The sequence below is a fragment of the Erinaceus europaeus genome, chromosome 18, assembly GCF_950295315.1.
Source record: "Erinaceus europaeus chromosome 18, mEriEur2.1, whole genome shotgun sequence".
NCBI classification, from domain to species: Eukaryota; Metazoa; Chordata; class Mammalia; order Eulipotyphla; family Erinaceidae; genus Erinaceus; species Erinaceus europaeus.
Window position 1 is genome coordinate 23,232,948 of NC_080179.1, and position 16,146 is coordinate 23,249,093.

The 16,146-nt window shown below is 38.8% G+C and overlaps 1 protein-coding gene across 4 annotated transcripts in view; it reads right to left on the bottom strand.

The window, feature by feature from the left end:
* Window positions 1-265: 265 nt before the first annotated feature.
* B3GALT1 (beta-1,3-galactosyltransferase 1) overlaps window positions 266-16,146 on the bottom strand; it is a 692,162-nt gene continuing 676,281 nt past the window's right edge. For all 4 annotated transcript variants that reach the window (XM_060177773.1, XM_060177774.1, XM_060177775.1 and 1 more), the window contains one exon: window positions 266-2,607. In XM_060177773.1, the coding sequence (XP_060033756.1) occupies window positions 1,407-2,387 (981 nt within the window). In that variant the 5' untranslated portion in view covers window positions 2,388-2,607 and the 3' untranslated portion in view covers window positions 266-1,406. The remainder of the gene's footprint in view (window positions 2,608-16,146) is intronic.

Consider the following 16,146-nt stretch of genomic DNA (forward strand, 5'->3'; position numbering starts at 1 on the left):
GAGGAGCTTCCTGAAACACTTAACTTTTATCCTTAAAAATTCAACACTATACAAGGACTGGGGGAACTGAAGTTCATATTTGACTTTTACTTTGGCAAATTTCATTTTAAGATGAAGTTACTCCCAGTGATGACCATTACCATAATTATGTGATTATGTTAACATTTAGCAGAATGCATGGCCCATTGTAAATTGTAGCACCTTTTAAACTAAGGACCTCAAAATCCTTAGCAAATGCAATTTTCCCTCACAGCACCTGTAAGATGCCTAAATGATCCAGTGAGTCTGATGACATCAGCAGGACCTGAACCCAAGTTTTCCCATCATTCTGTTCAATGACCCTTAACTACAAAGCCTCCAGAACATCTAACAGCATTGCTGCTAGAGGTGTTTAGATGTTTTTGGATGTTAGCGATTACTATGTTTATAAACTCTAGGGCTAAATTCAATAGCGTTGTTCCTGTGTAAAGATATTCTTTCATGCTTTACAAATGTACGAGATGGACATCTTATACTACCACTAAGCTTATGTTAATCGTAATGCATATACAAATTTATATTTTCTCTGTGTAATTTACCGTTTTGGTCTCCTACAAACTTATTTTTACATATGTGCCTATCTGAGTCAGAAACTGTAAGATGCACTTAGCAACACTGCATGGACCATAGCAGGTGAGTATGCATTTTGCAAAGTCTCCTTGGAGGCACCAGCTAATATATTTTTTTTCTGAAGGAGTGAAAAAAAATCCCTTGTTTATTTTGCTAAGTAGCATTTTATATACATCCCACCTGCTGGTTAGGTTTAGTCCTTGGATGAGCAAGCAGAGTTTTCTTTCAAACACATAGAATATTTGATTTTCAAATTAAAATTTTCATTTCTTTAACTGCAGCTTCCCTGACAAAACTAACTTCATATCTTGGTGGAACTGCAAATATTGCACACATCAAATGACAATGTATGTAAAAATTCAATGTAATAACACACAACAATAATAACACCCAGTGTGTCTTCCTGACTGTGCATTATTTCTGAACTGGCTTTTGCAAAAGAGTTGGCATTTACTTCTTTTTTGAAAAGGTGATATGAAGACATTACTATGCGTTTTAGATTTTAATATGAATTGTACAGTATTTAAATCCTAGTGGTTGTTAGGAAGTTATTTTTTGAGATAAAAGCCAATGTCTTAGGACCTGAGAATGAAATCTGGCCCGTCTAATTCATATATTGTTTCTATAACCAGAGCCTAGCACTCGTAATTTGATAATTCAAGAAAGGAAGTAGGAGTGGGAAGAAAAAAACCCCTTAGGTACCAGTTCATTTCCCCGGGTGACTTCTGTAAAATACCAACACCCATGGCCCCGTTTCTTAAAAAAAGAAAAGAACCTTATTTACATCAGTAAGAGTTTTAACATCTGAGATGCTTCTTGCTTGACATGTCATTCCAGATTTTGTGCATTTCTTCTGGAGAGATCTGATGCACAGTGATAACTCGGCGGAACCTACACAAATTGTAGGGCATTTTCCAATGATTGAAGCCAGTGTTCTGGAAAGGATGTATGCCCAGCTTCCTAAGACACAGTCCTACGTATACATCTTCCAGGTGAAGCAGCCTCGTGTGCAGTGAGGTCTTGTAGATGAGTTCAGCCACATCCGCTGAAAAGATATAGCCAGTTCCTGAACAGAATGGCGGATAGTTACTGTCAGGATACTTATCCCTGGGCATATACCACTTACTGCGGATGTCCCGGATTGGTCCTCCATTGATGACATGGCCAGTAAAATATCTTCTTCTTGGTTTGGTGGATGGTTTTAGCAGTTTATAAATAAGGTTGTCCATATTTACAAAAATATCACTGTCTGTTTTCATGACATACTTGGCTTTTGAACAAAAAGTGGCCACCCATCTCATCCCCATGAGCGTTTTGAGGGTGAGGTTATGATAGGAGTCAATAAAGTCCTCCACGATGATGTCATGGAAGACTTGGCTCTCTTGCTCCACCATCTGATTCAGGAGAGGATCCGTGTTCTTGCCCAGGAGGAAGAGAGTGGCTATCTTGATCCCTTTAAAGTTGTTCTCACCTCCCCACGTCTCTCGAATTGCCTGGCGGGCATCAAATTCTTTGTGGGTAGTGCTGATGAGAGTAACCAGAAATGGAATGCTTTTCTCACATTTGTCGGGCTCATTAATAAGAAATTCAAAAGAATGTGGGTTGATAGGTCGAGTTCTTATGTTGCCAAAGGTGACATTTTTCCTGGCTACAGTTAGGTGGCTGAATGGTTTGGAGCCAGTATAAGAAGAAGTTGGACGAGTAATACTTAAGTACCAGAGAGCACTGGCCCAGCACACAACTGTCAACACATATAAACAGGAGACTTTTGAAGCCATGGTCTTGAGAGCACGTCTACTTTAAATATTGGAGAATATGCCTTCTTGGCATTAGTTTCTTTTCATCTTCCAGAGGCAGCATAGTACTAATAAATCTTAAAAAGATTGACAGGAGCTGTGAGTGTGGGGATTGTCCATGGGTTTTAGTGGTAGTCTGATATGGCTGCATTCATTTTATTTTCTTCCAAGATTACATGCCTCACAAATCTTCCTCTGAACTCTGCAAAGTCAATAAAGTACAGTTATCATTCAGACTTACTTAGTCATTTTGTACCCTCAAATAAACATAACAAGAGCACGAGAATTACGCACAATGACAATGTAAACATAGCCATCAATGTTCACAGCACTGAGAACTTCCTGACAACCATCTTCCTTTCTCTCCTCTTGACAAAATTTATTTCTACATATTCATAAAAGAATAACAAGTACATAGATTTTATAATAAGTCTTATAAGAATAGGAATTAAAATGAATAGTGGAAAATTTTTTTTAAGTTTATACATTTTGTCAAAATGCCACCTTTACAGTTAAATATTTTCTAGAGAGAGGCAGAGACAGACAGAGAGAGTGAAAAAGATCACTGCACAAAAGCTTCCTTAATGCAGTAGGGGGTCAAGTCAAATACCAAAGCAGCAATATCCAAGTGAACTATTTATTTCACCATTCCCTGACACTAAAATTTTTCAAACCTAAAAGTTTCACACAGGGCCTCATATCCCTTTCATTTTTCCAAAATGGAGTTGTCAGCTACTGGATTCTAATAAAGTGATCAGTTCTTAGCATCTCTAGCCTTGCACTTGAAAATGTATCAGTCACTACATTAAAATCTCTACCAAGAGGGCTGAGAGGTAGCTTCCCTGGTAGAGTGCATACATTACCATGGATGAAGATCCAGGTTCAAGTCCTCAACCATCACATAGGATTGATTGCCTATAGCAGGGAAGCTTCATCAGTGGAGCTGTGGAACAATACTGTGGTATCTCTTCTCTGTCTCAAGCTTTCTAGCTAAAAGAATAAAATAAAATCTAAAGACAACTACAATTGTATTTCTTGGGTCTGACTGAGAATTACTTCTCAACTTTTCCTTCCTTTGGCTCTCCTAAATATTAGCGTCTAATATAGGTCTTCTATTAGGCTTCCTGCAAAGAATGTAGTTATCCTTCAGGCCTGGAGACTATTACCCAAGTTACCTTTCAGACAACAGGGACAATTCATTTTGGAGTTGGGCTAAGGATTCTCTTTGTGGTTTTTCCCCAATTGCCTGTTATGCTACCTTGAAAAAAAATTCATTCTGTACATTTTTAATTATTTTCCCTTCATTACACACACACACACACACACACACACACACACACACACACACACACACATATAAAACAGGGGTCTACTGAGAACAATAATAAAAGTTGGAAGTGGCTACTTCAGTGAAGGTGGCAGACCATGTTAATTTGTGCTTAAGCAATAGTTTATCCTTTGGAACTCTTGGCCTTCCTAGAACATCAGTTGCTATAGTGCCAATTAAAAAATACATGCCAGGTTTTAAAGTCCATTCATGCAACAACTTGCCACTTCCTTCCTAGTTAGAGACAAATATTGTAGTCCTGAAAGACAGAGATAGCAGATAATGGGCACCAATTTTGACAAAGTTTGCTTCAAAGAAAGCCATGCACACAAACGCACAGATTCTGTTAAAAGAATGTAAGTGGGATTATAAAGTGAAAAATCATGTTTCTAAGCACAATAGCCGTAATGAAGTGAAAAGGCATGATGGGCAACAACAGAGATAATGCCTATCTTCTTGTCTGCGCCAAGAGCTGACTGTGAATCTAGGGCCCACGTAAGGCCAGCAATAACTCAGTGTCATTAGGATTCTAACTAAGTGAATTGTAGAATGGCTTCTAGCAGCATGACTCAGGCATAGTCAAACCTTCACACCACCCATAATAAGTATTCCCTAACTACAGGCCTCTGTATTTGTTCTCTTGGAGGAAATAGCTGATTTAAGTTATGCCAAAATCGGATGTGAAGGGGACAGAAAGATAGCTCACCTGAATAGTGTGCCTGTTTTGTCATGCCTGTGACCCACGATCCAGTCTGTCCCCCATCACTCTAAAAGAAGCTTTAACACTGTGGTATTTTGCCTCTTTCCCTCTGTCTCTGTCTACCTTAAAAAGTTGGCACAGAGCTGTAAAGCCTTGGTGAGAAAACAAAATAATAATAGTGGTAATAGTGATGATAGGATGCACATCAAGCTTTAACATTTTATTTTTAAAGTACTCTGTTTCTTTTCTTATATGATAGAGACAGAAAGCAAGCAAGAGGGAATGGGGAGATGGAAAAAGACACAGAAGGAGAGACACCTGCAGCACTGTCTCACCACTTGTGAAGCTCTCCTCCCTGCAAGTGGGGACTGAGGGCTTAAACCTAGGTCTTTGCAAATGGTAGCATGTGCACTCTACTTAGCGTGCCACTGCCTGACCCCAGCTTTGACATTTTAAACAGTAAGAGAAACCAGAAGTAGAAAGTTTAGAAAAGGGGTCCTCAGCTTGGGATACACAGTCATAACTCCATCTGAATTCCAAAGCAATATGAGTAGATCCCAAAAGGGCACTAAAAACCTACCTTCTCCACTACTATTCTAATCTAGCACATAATTTCTCACTGTTATTTTTAAATTTTTTTATTTATATTTTTGGTTGTCACCAGGACCTAACTGCTCTGGCTGATTTTTTTTTTTTCAGATTGAAAGAGAGAAGCAGAGACAGAGGGAGAGAGAGGAAAAGGCAGATAAACAGAAGGCAAGTGGGAGAGATACCACAGCATGGAAGCTTCCTGCACTGCAGAGGGGGCTGGTTTTGAACCTGGGTGGCACTCTGTAGCTGGGAGGCAGCTACAGTATCCAGGTGAGTTAGCTTGCTGGCCCCTTATAAACCTATTTCTTTATTATCTTTATTTATTTATTGGATAGAGACAGCCAGAAACTGAGAGGAGGAGGGAAGTTAGAGAGGGAGAGAGACAGAAAGACACCTGCAGACGTGCTTCACCACTCACAAAGCTTTCCCCCTGCAGGTGGGGACCGGGGACTCGAACCCCAGTCCTTGTGCACTGTAGCATGTGTGCTTAACCAGGTGCGCCACCACCCAGACACATACGCCTATTTCATTCATCATGTAGCCCTTACTGCCTTTCATGCTTTCTTACTAAATTGTATGCCAACTGTTAACTATGTTGAGAGAGACTCCTTTTGTCAAATTCTCCACTGGAACTCCTAAATAAAGCTGTTAGTGGAGGATTAATGCTGTGCACAGAGCACTGGAAAGCCATACTCTCTCTTGAGGAACTCAGGGTCCAAGAGGAAAGATGTCAAGTAAGTGATTAAAACAGTAGGACAAAAGTGTTGATCACAAGGCTAACAGCATCCGGAGGAGAGATGGGCTGGCAGAAGGGTGTGAAAGAAGCAGGTGCAGTCCTGCAGACTGTATAGGTTTCGATGCCACAGGCTGCTTTTCACATAGATTGCAGTGTGAAGTCCCCTATCTCATCCCATCCTGGAGTGCAGTCATGAAGCTCCCTTGGGGAGGATGTCATGGAAAGTTCAGAAAAGACTGTTTATCCAGGGAATTCAGGATGGAATCATGGCAGTCTGCAACTTGGTGGCTGAAAGGCAGTAAGATATAAAGCAAGACAAATTGTTTAATTAACAGGAACCCAGCGATAAGAATAGAGCATCTGGAATTAGGGGTCTTCAGGTGGGAAGAAGCTAGGAAGTCTATTTTAGGTATCTTCCAAGGGACCCATGACTTTGGTGATTTTTGGCCTGAGCCTGATAGCTAACATGCAGGTGGACTAAAAAATATTGTCTGAGAAGATGGTTTCAGAGTTGAGAATAGGGATAGAAAGCTGGATTAGGGCAGAGAGTAGCTCCTAAACATGAGGAAAGTATATAATTATCATTAACTGTAACCCCCTTCAATCTGACATCCCTGGGCAGATGACCTCACCAATGTGTCCTGAAGTCTAACCTCTACAGAGGTCTACCCAACTAAGGAAAGACAGAAACAGGCTGGGGGTATGGATGACTTGTCAATGTCCAGAAGAGAAGAAATTACAGAAGCCAGACCTTCCACCTTCTGCACTCCTAGAAGAATTTTGGCCCATACTTCCAGAGGGATAAAGGATAGGGAAATTTCCAATGGAGGGGATGGGGGACATGGAGGAACTGTATACCTACATTATCTTACAATCTTGTTACTCCTTATTAAATCACTAATAAAAATTAAGAAAAAAGAAAGTTGTTTAAGATGAATCTTCAAGGATGAGTAGGAATTATCCAGATGAAGGTCAAATAGTCAAAGCAGAGGAAAGAACATTTCCAAAGATAGAGACTAAGAGCATGGTGTGTGCTGGAACTTCAAACTGGTTAAAAGAGAAAAGGAAAGAAAAGAAAAGAAAAAGAAAGAAAGAAAGAGGACATGGTAATGGGAAGACAACTAGGGGGTGTGAGGCTTGGAGCTGTCCAGATAAGCAGAAGAAAGTGGTGCTCCGAAATCATTCTTAATAGAACAGCTAGTTCTCCGGCTTTACAACAGAAAGGTAGGAAGGATCCTCCCATCCTCAAATCCTACCCACTGATTTCAACAAATTGCTCTTCTATTTTCAAGATTTATTTCCTTCCTGGTGCTATTCTTTAGAAAAGTAAGTAATAATTTGCTTTATCTGATAACTTCCTATGTGATATTTCTGAATGCAGGCTCTTCATACACATAAAGTACCTGGGAGGTTTAGAAAGCGGGGAAAAAGGAAGAAACAGAAGAGAAATGGTGACAATATAAATCAAGTTTAGAAAGTTAACAAACACAATTCATGACTATTACAAGTCTTGTTTGAAAATGCATATCATGTACCGGGCACTCTGATGTGTGCCGTATTCGACACCATGTGTTTCTAATCACATTATTGGGAGACATGATGATTCACAAGATAGGCACTGTCACATGACTATGGCTTCTTATTTCCCCATGATAGGTATTTGCCAGCATTCTCACCACTAACTGATGTCTTTCTCCATCATCATGCTATGGGTCCTCAACATCTTGAACTCCTCCCCACCACCCCTTTAGAGTCCTTGATTTTACTGCAATAGACCACAGTAATCTAAATTTCACTCTGTATTTTCTTTTTTGAAATGATATATATATATATATATATATATGTATATATATATATATATATATTTCCCTTTTGTTGCCCTTATTTTTTATTATTATTCTTGTTATTGATGTCATCATTGTTGGATAGGACAGAGAGAAATGGAGAGAGGAGGGGAAGGCAGAGAGGGAGAGAGAAAGATAGACACCTGCAGACCTGCTTCACTGCTTGTGAATCGACTCCCCTGCAGGTGGGGAGCCAGTGGCTTGAACCGGGATCCTTACACTGGTCCTTGCGTTTTGCACCACCTGCACTTAACCCGCTGTGCTACCGCCTGACCCCCATGTATTTTCCTTTTCTTTATTTCTTAATTCTCACTTGTTCCTTACACTGTTACTGAAGAGATATAGTTTCCATTGTATAGAAGAGAGAAGACAAAACAGAGATATTAAGTTGCAAGCTCAAGATCAGAAACTACCAGATGAAATGGGGTAATCATCATCACGCCAAATTTCCTTTTTTTTTTTTTCTTTGCCTCCTGGGTTACCGTTGGGGCTCGGTGCCACCACTAGGCCTAGTGGAAATTTTTCCATTTTATTGGATAGGACAGGGAGAAATTGAGAGGTTCAGGGGAGAGGATAAAAGAGAGAAGACACCTGCAGATCTGCTTTACTGCTTGTGAAATATCCTCCCTACAGGTGGGGAGCTAGGGGCTCCAACTGGATTCTTGTGCAGGTTCTTGTGCTTGGTACAATGTGGACTTAACTGGGTGCACCACTGCCCTACCCTTCTCATGACAACTTTTCAAAGAACATTGGTAAAATTCTGGATGGGAAATTTCAAGGTACTGAGGAGTACCTCAGGCTCCTAATCTATCCCTATGCCAGTTTTCTTCAATGAGTGTCCATTTATTTAGAATTGCCTAGTTCATTCTGGTTTTATTTTTATATTTCATTTTATTTATTTTAAGATAAAGAAATAAATTGAGAGGGAAGAGGGAGGTAGACAGGGAGAGAAAAAGAGAGACTCTTGCAGCACTGCTTCACTGCTATGAAAATTCCCATCCTGCAGATAGGGGCTGGGGACTTGAACCCAGGTCCTCGCTCAAGGGTGTGCAACTACATGCACCATTTCCTGCCCCACCCCTTCATTATGGCTTCTATACACCATACTAAGCAAGTATGTGGGGATTTAAAAAACGAGAGAGAGAGAGAGAGAGAGAGAGAGAGAGAGAGACAGAGAAAGGCCAAACACTGCTCTTGTGTTTGTGCTGGGGATGAACACATGCATGTAAGCCCTTCATCTATCTGCTGAGCCACCTCCCAGGCCACCTTTGGTGATTAGTTTTTGCCACTAGGTTTGTTCACAGGGGCTACATGTCTGCATGACCCCTCTGCTCCTAGCAGACTTCCCCCCCCTGCCCTTTTCTCTCTTCTTTTTAAGATAGAAGGTGAGAACATATAATCCCTATTCTCATCTGCTCTATTCCTACTTTCTGCTTCCTATTTATTAAGCATTTTATCCTATCTCATAACTTATTGCTTTTCAGACACCAAGCTGCAGATGATTCTATCCTGAACTCCATGGGCAGATGACCTCAGTGTATCCTGGAACCTCACCTCTCCAGAGCCCTACCCCATTAGGGAAAGATATAAAAACAGGCTGGGGATATGCATCAACTTGCCAATGTCCATGTTCAGAAGAAAAACAATTACAGAAGCTATAGCTCCCATCTTCTGCACCCCCAAAAGAATTTTGGTTTATACTCCCAGAATGGGAGAAATGCTAGATGAAGATGACTAGAGGGCTCTGAAACTCAGAGAAAGTAGAGGAAAAAAGGAGACATTCAGAATCATGTGACTTAAAATAGAAGAAAAAGCAGGACCATAGGAAAAAATGGGCAAAATATACATAGGTAGATAGCCATGTATCTATAGAAATAATAGTCAACCCATATCCTTGAACTTGGAATAGTCACTGAAGTTTTCAATGGAGGGAACGGGAACACAGAATTCTGGTGGTGAGAATGGTGTAGAATTGTACCCGTTATCTTGTAATTGTGTAAATCACTAGTAAAAAACATGCTGAGCACAAACGCACATTAAATTTGAGATATATTAAAAAAAAGAAACTGTGAGAGACAGAGAGAAAGAGATAAAGTATAAAGAGACCTAAAGAGAAGGAGACACAAGATAGCACAGAGATACCACTTACAAAGCTTCCTCTTGAAGCTGTTCCTACACAGTGACTGGGGCTTGAACCCAGTCTTTGCTCAATGAAAAGTGTGTGCCAACACAAGATAGCACAAGATAGCACAGAGATACCACTTACAAAGCTTCCTCTTGAAGCTGTTCCTACACAGTGACTGGGGCTTGAACCCAGTCTTTGCTCAATGAAAAGGGTGAGCCAACTCTAAACCCCTATGGAGATTCTTGATCATATGATACAATAACTTCAAAGAACATGTGAATGTGTGAAGATAGAGTGGAGGTGGGCAGGAGAGTTGTAACTGTTGAAGATGTTCAGAAATTATGTAATCCCCTTCCTTTGAAGTCCTGAAACACACATACACACACAGATACTCATGCACTGAATCAGTATTATTAGTGACTTTTTTCTTTTTTAATTTGAGAGCAAAAGTAGGCATAGTATTATATCTTGGTCACCAGTAAACACAAGTAATCACCAATAAAAACAGAGGAATAGCAACATGAGAAAGAACACTGTACAGATTTACAGTAGGAGGTGCTAAAACTGTTCTTTTTACTTACAACAAAACTGATTTTGTAGGTGTTCAAAGAGGTACAAAAACACTTCAGTTCAAAACTAGTAATACAGATAAGACAAGAAGAAATGGCATGGTTCATTTTACACTAAAAAGTTATTTTATATATGTTGAGCAAAGTGGTTGGTAGTAGGCCAAATATCAATGTTTTACTTCTCAAGTAATTTTGACTTGTTCTTTGGCTTTGTTGTACCTTTTAAAAATACCTGCTTTGTCTCCAAATACATTTATAGATATTAATGTTCATTACCAATCATCTGAGTTTCTGATGAAAGAGTGTACATGGTATGATGATACAAAGAGCTGGTTCTAGGATCTAAAAGCTGGAGGGGATTTATGCTTATATTATTTCATCAGCTCAGGATTAAGCATCCAGAATACACACATAAATCAATGCATTGACATACAAAGAGTTACTGTCAGGCTGGTTTAGTTCTTTTATTATTATTATTATTATCATCATCATCATTATTATTTTACTACTCTGTTCAGATTTTCCTTCTAGAGAATTCTGTTTTCTTCCTGGAACATTCAAAACAAAGTCACACATGCAAACAAAGGAAATAAGTGAACAAAAAAGTTCTGGGAAAGGAGCTGAGTGCCACAAAGCAGAATCCCTGGAAGGTTATTCTTTCCTTTATAACATTAAAACAATATCCTGTTTAACAGACAAGTTAACATATCAGTAAAATAGAGAGGTGTGCCTGGAATATTTGTCATTTCTTTTAGCAGTCCTACACACAATCACAGACATTGATGACACATTAACATACCACCCATTAAGTACAAATCCCTCCAAATAGAAACATTTCAACTAGAAAATCTGAAATATTCCTTTCCCTTGCCCTCAGGGGCTTGCAGCATGTCAGGTTACCTCATTTGCATAATTCTCTTGTCTCTACCTACATTTACCTCTGAGGAAGTTAATCAAGCAGAGCTTTCCAAACTTAAAAAAAAAAATTCTCCCAGAGACTATATGGTGAATTAGTTATTTTTGAAGTAGTTTATTTGTTTAAAAAGTGTCCTTCAAGGATAGGGAGGTGCCGGGAAATTGTGAGGATATGGTTGAGCTTGGCAGGGCTTGAACCTGAGGGGTGCATCTATCCTGTTAGTCTCTCTCTCTACCAAGAGGTTGAGCAAGGAGGGACAGTAGTAACCCCAAAGGTGTGCCTCATCCTATCAGACTCCCTGCCTCACAAAGCATCCCGCATTCCTGATACTATGGCCATCAGATAAAAAGAAAGGGGGGATGTCAGGCAGCGCCTCTGCTCAGCTCTGTGCTCCATTGCTGATACTATGGCTTATTTACACAATCATTATTTTTCCCTGAAAGATCCCCACCTTTGATCTATCTTCTTTCTACCTTGAGACCCACCTTGCTTGCAGGGTACATTAATCCTGCCAATTAAAACCCTAGCAACTGTTGCTATGGAAGCTTTCTACCTTCCCACTCTTTTCTCCACTCCCTTTCCCAGCCATCTCCGTTCCAGACTTGCCACTTCTGGTCTTACCCTATAAAGCCCACTTCTGTTCCTGGTTTCTCTCTTCCTCTTCTCTCCCACGTCCTGCCTGATCTGGAGAAGGGCTGATGGGCAGATCAGGAGGCAGCCACTGAGGTTTGGCATCATGTGGCTTAACCCGCTGTGCTCACACGCAACTCTGGAGCTCCCGCCTGAATAAAAAATTGTATTACTATGCCGCTATGAGTTCCTGGTCTCTATTGCATGAAGCTAACCCGGCAGGGAGGCAGTATAATGTTTATGAAAAAGACTTGCATGCTTGAGGCTCTGAGGTCCCAGGTTCAATCCCCAGCAGCAGATCAATAAGCTAGAGCTGATCAGTCTTCGTCTCTCTCTTTCTCTCATTAAAATACAAAATACAGATAACACCTAGACTGAGTCGCCTCAAGAAATCTCTTCAGATTCTGACATCTCTGAATGGAAATGGTATTTCCAGGCCAGTAGGAGAGAAACTAAGAAGAGGGGACAAAGAAACCATGTTGGAAAATTATAACCCATTTATGAATTGGCAAAAGGATGCTACAAAGGACAAAGGCAAGCCAAGCATGAAGTCTTTCACTGCATCCCCAACTCCATCCCCCAACACAGAGGCATTTTATTTGGGGAGCAAGAGCAACCAGTGAGACAGACACCCAGGACTGAATTTCTAAGAGTGTGCAATTTCTATCAGAATACAGGGGGTATTCCAGTGACCATGCTTGACTTGAGTTGATACTGCAGATAACTCTGAACACCCTAGCAGGCTGACTAGTCTGCTCACTGAAACAACCAGGTAGCCATTCTTTCAACTCTACCTGTCATTCACCACTGCAGCAGAGATCTGCAAAAATAGGTACTTTAGGAACTCTAGGAAGTCTCATCAGACCAACATCCCCCCCAACTGTGAGCATATACTTGTTCTGTTTCTTTGTTAAGTCATTCTCTGGTTCTCTGTGTATACTCCTGCTTGTAGCAAATGGCTGCTTTTTAATTTTGTTTTCCTCTTCTACTTTTTTGTTTCTTTTGTTTTTATTTCTTGTGTGTATTTTTGGGGGGGTGCTTTGTGTTGTTTAGTTTCTGTTCACTTCTTTTATTTCTCATCCTACTTCTTAAATTTTTTTTGGTAGCTGTTCTAGTTGTCTCTTTATCTTCAATTTGAACACAAGAAACTCTGGCTCTCATCTTTGAAGACAGTAGTATCACCATTAGAACAACAGCTCTCCTCAGTTCTGAGACACAACACAAGGTAACTGGCTTCAGGGTTCCAGGAATCAACAAAGCAGAGGCCACCTCACAACATACCTAAATAGCAATACCCAGGACACATATTTCAAAAGGATACCAAATAGAATGGTCAAACCAAAAAGAAACTTTGCAGCAATAAAACAGGACAGAAGTCCCAAAATATCCCAACAAGCTAGAAGCAAATAAGAATGAGGAAAATATCCAATCATTAACTGATGTAAAAATCACAGGAATGAGAATTTTTTTGAGAGAAATATTATCAAAAATGGGAAAAACTGAGACTCTGAAAGAAAACAAAGATTAGAGGTAATTAGAGAGCTGAAAGTTGAAATAGCTGAGTTGAGAGCAAAACTAGCTGAACAAGCTAATACTGTATCTGAACATGGTAACAAAACAGCAGAACCATGGAACAGAGCTGAAGGAAACGAAAGCAGAACAGCTGAGACAGAAAACAGAATTAGTAAGATCAGGAGCTGGTGGTAGTGAAGTGGCTTAAGCACAAGTGGTGCAAAGCACAAGGACTGGCTTAAGGATCCAAGTTCGAACCCCAGGACCCTCACCTGCAGGGCTGTCACTTCACAGGCAGTGAAGCAGCTCTGCAGGTGTCTGTCTTTCTCTCTCCATCTCTGTCTTCCCCTCCTCTTTCCATTTATCTCTGTCCTATCCAACAACGATGACAACAATAATAACTACAACAATAAAAAAACAACAAGGGCAACAAAAGAGAATAAATATTAAAAAAAAGAATTGGCAAGATCTAGGGTGAATTAGAGAAAACTAAGAAAGAAGAAAGAGAAATAAAAAAAATGAAGAGCTCTTAAAACAACAGAAGCATATGGGATGACCTCAAAAGAAGTAATATACACATAATTGACTTACCAGAGGATGAAAGAGGGTGAGGGGAAGAAAGCACTCTAGAGGAGATAATTGAAGAAAACTTCCCCACTCTAAAGAACAGAAAGTATATCAAGATTCAAGAATCTCAGAGAGTCCATACAGAATCAGTGCAGACCTACATACACCAAGAAACATCATAGTTAAAATGGAAAGGAATAATGATAAAGGATTCTGAGGGCTTCAAAAGAATAACAAAGAATCAGACAAAGGAAAGTCCAAAAGATTATCAGTAGATTTCTCCATGCAAACACTAAAGGCTAGAAGAAAATGACAAGATAAATACCTAGTGTTCAATAATATTTTCATCCAAGGATATTTTATTTAGCTAGACTACTATTTAGACTAGATGGAAAGACAAGCAACAGTTGAAGGAATCAACTATTACCTAACCTCCTCTGCAAGAAGTTCTAAAAGGCTTCCTATAAACAGTAACAACATCTCCACAAACATAGATCAGAACCTCAGAAAAGTTTGGAATAATGACACTGAAATAAGTTAAACTCAGAATATCAATAAATATTAATAACCTGAATTTTCTCATTAAAAGAAATAGAATAGGAAGATGGATCAGAAAATTCAACACATATTTTGTCTGCAGGAATACCACCTAACTCAATAGGACAAACACAGACTCAAAGTGAAAGGATGAAAAACTATCATAAAGCCAATGGACCATTAAAAAAATCAGAAAGACTTATTCTCATATCTGACACTATAGACTTTAAAATAAAATAAAATAATAAAAAATATATAATTTATATAATATATATAATATATAAAATAATAAAAGATTAGAATGAATATTACATAATGCTTAGGGGACCAGTCAACCAAGAGGACTTAATTATTAATATAATAATGAAGGAATATCTGAATATAACAATGAAGGACTATCTGAATATAACAATTATTAATATAATATAATGTAACAATTATTTATATAATAATGAAGGACTATCTGAATATAACATATAGTACAATATAATATAACATATAATATAATATAACAATTATTAATATAATAATGAAGGACTATCTGAATATAACAATGAAGGACTATCTGAATATGTCAAACATGTACTGAAAGAGCTACAAAAATGCATCAACATCAACACATTAATAGTAGGAATTTCCAACATTCCACTCTCTCAATTGGCAGATCATCTTGGCAGAGAGTTAATAAAGAAATAAGAGAATTAAATGAAGTGAAAGACAAGAACTACTAGACATTTTCAAAATCCTTCATCCCAAGAAACTTGAACACACAGTCTTTTCAAGTCCACATGGGACATTCTTAAGGACATAGCATATGTTACATGATGACAACAGTGTTAACAAATTCAGGAGCATTTAAATTATCCCAAGATTCTTCTCCGACCACACTGAAATTAAACTAACACTTAACAGTAAATGGAAAATTATCAAAAGTCCCAAAATATGGAAACTCATCAGTACACTACTTAACAACTACTGGGTAAAAGAGGAAATTAAGGAATAAATTAAAGCATTCCTAGAATCAAATGATAATGAGGACAAGAGTTATCCCAGTACTTGGGATACAGCTAAAGTGTACTAAGAGAGAAATTCATTCAGGCACACATTAGGTAATAAGAAATAGCTTAAATAAACAACATGACTATACACCTTAAAGACTTAGAGGAAGAACAACAAAAGAATCCTAAAGCAGCTGGAAAGACTAAGATGACAAAAATTAGGACAGAAACAAGTAACACTGAAAATAAGAGGACCATACCAAAAAAAAAAAAAAATCAGTGAAGCTAAATTTTATTTCTTCAAAAGGATAAATAAATTTGATAAAGTCCTTAGCCAGACTCACAAAAAAGGAAAGAAAAGAAAAGAAAAAAAAAAGAAAGAAAAGGGAAAAAGCGAGACTACTCAAATAAATAGAATTGTAAATGAAAGAGGAAATCTCACAACAGACACCACAGAAATCCAAAGTACCATGTGAAGCTTCTATGAACAACTATATGCCACCAAGCTAGAGAACCTGGAAGAAAAAGAAGTGCTCCTGGAAACATATAACTTTACAAAGTTGAACCAAGAGGAACTAGAAAATATAAACAGGCCAGTCACAGCCAAAGCAATTGAAACAGTTATCAAGAACGTTTCTAACAATAAAAGTCTTGGGCCAGACAAATATCGATGATGAATATAGATGTTA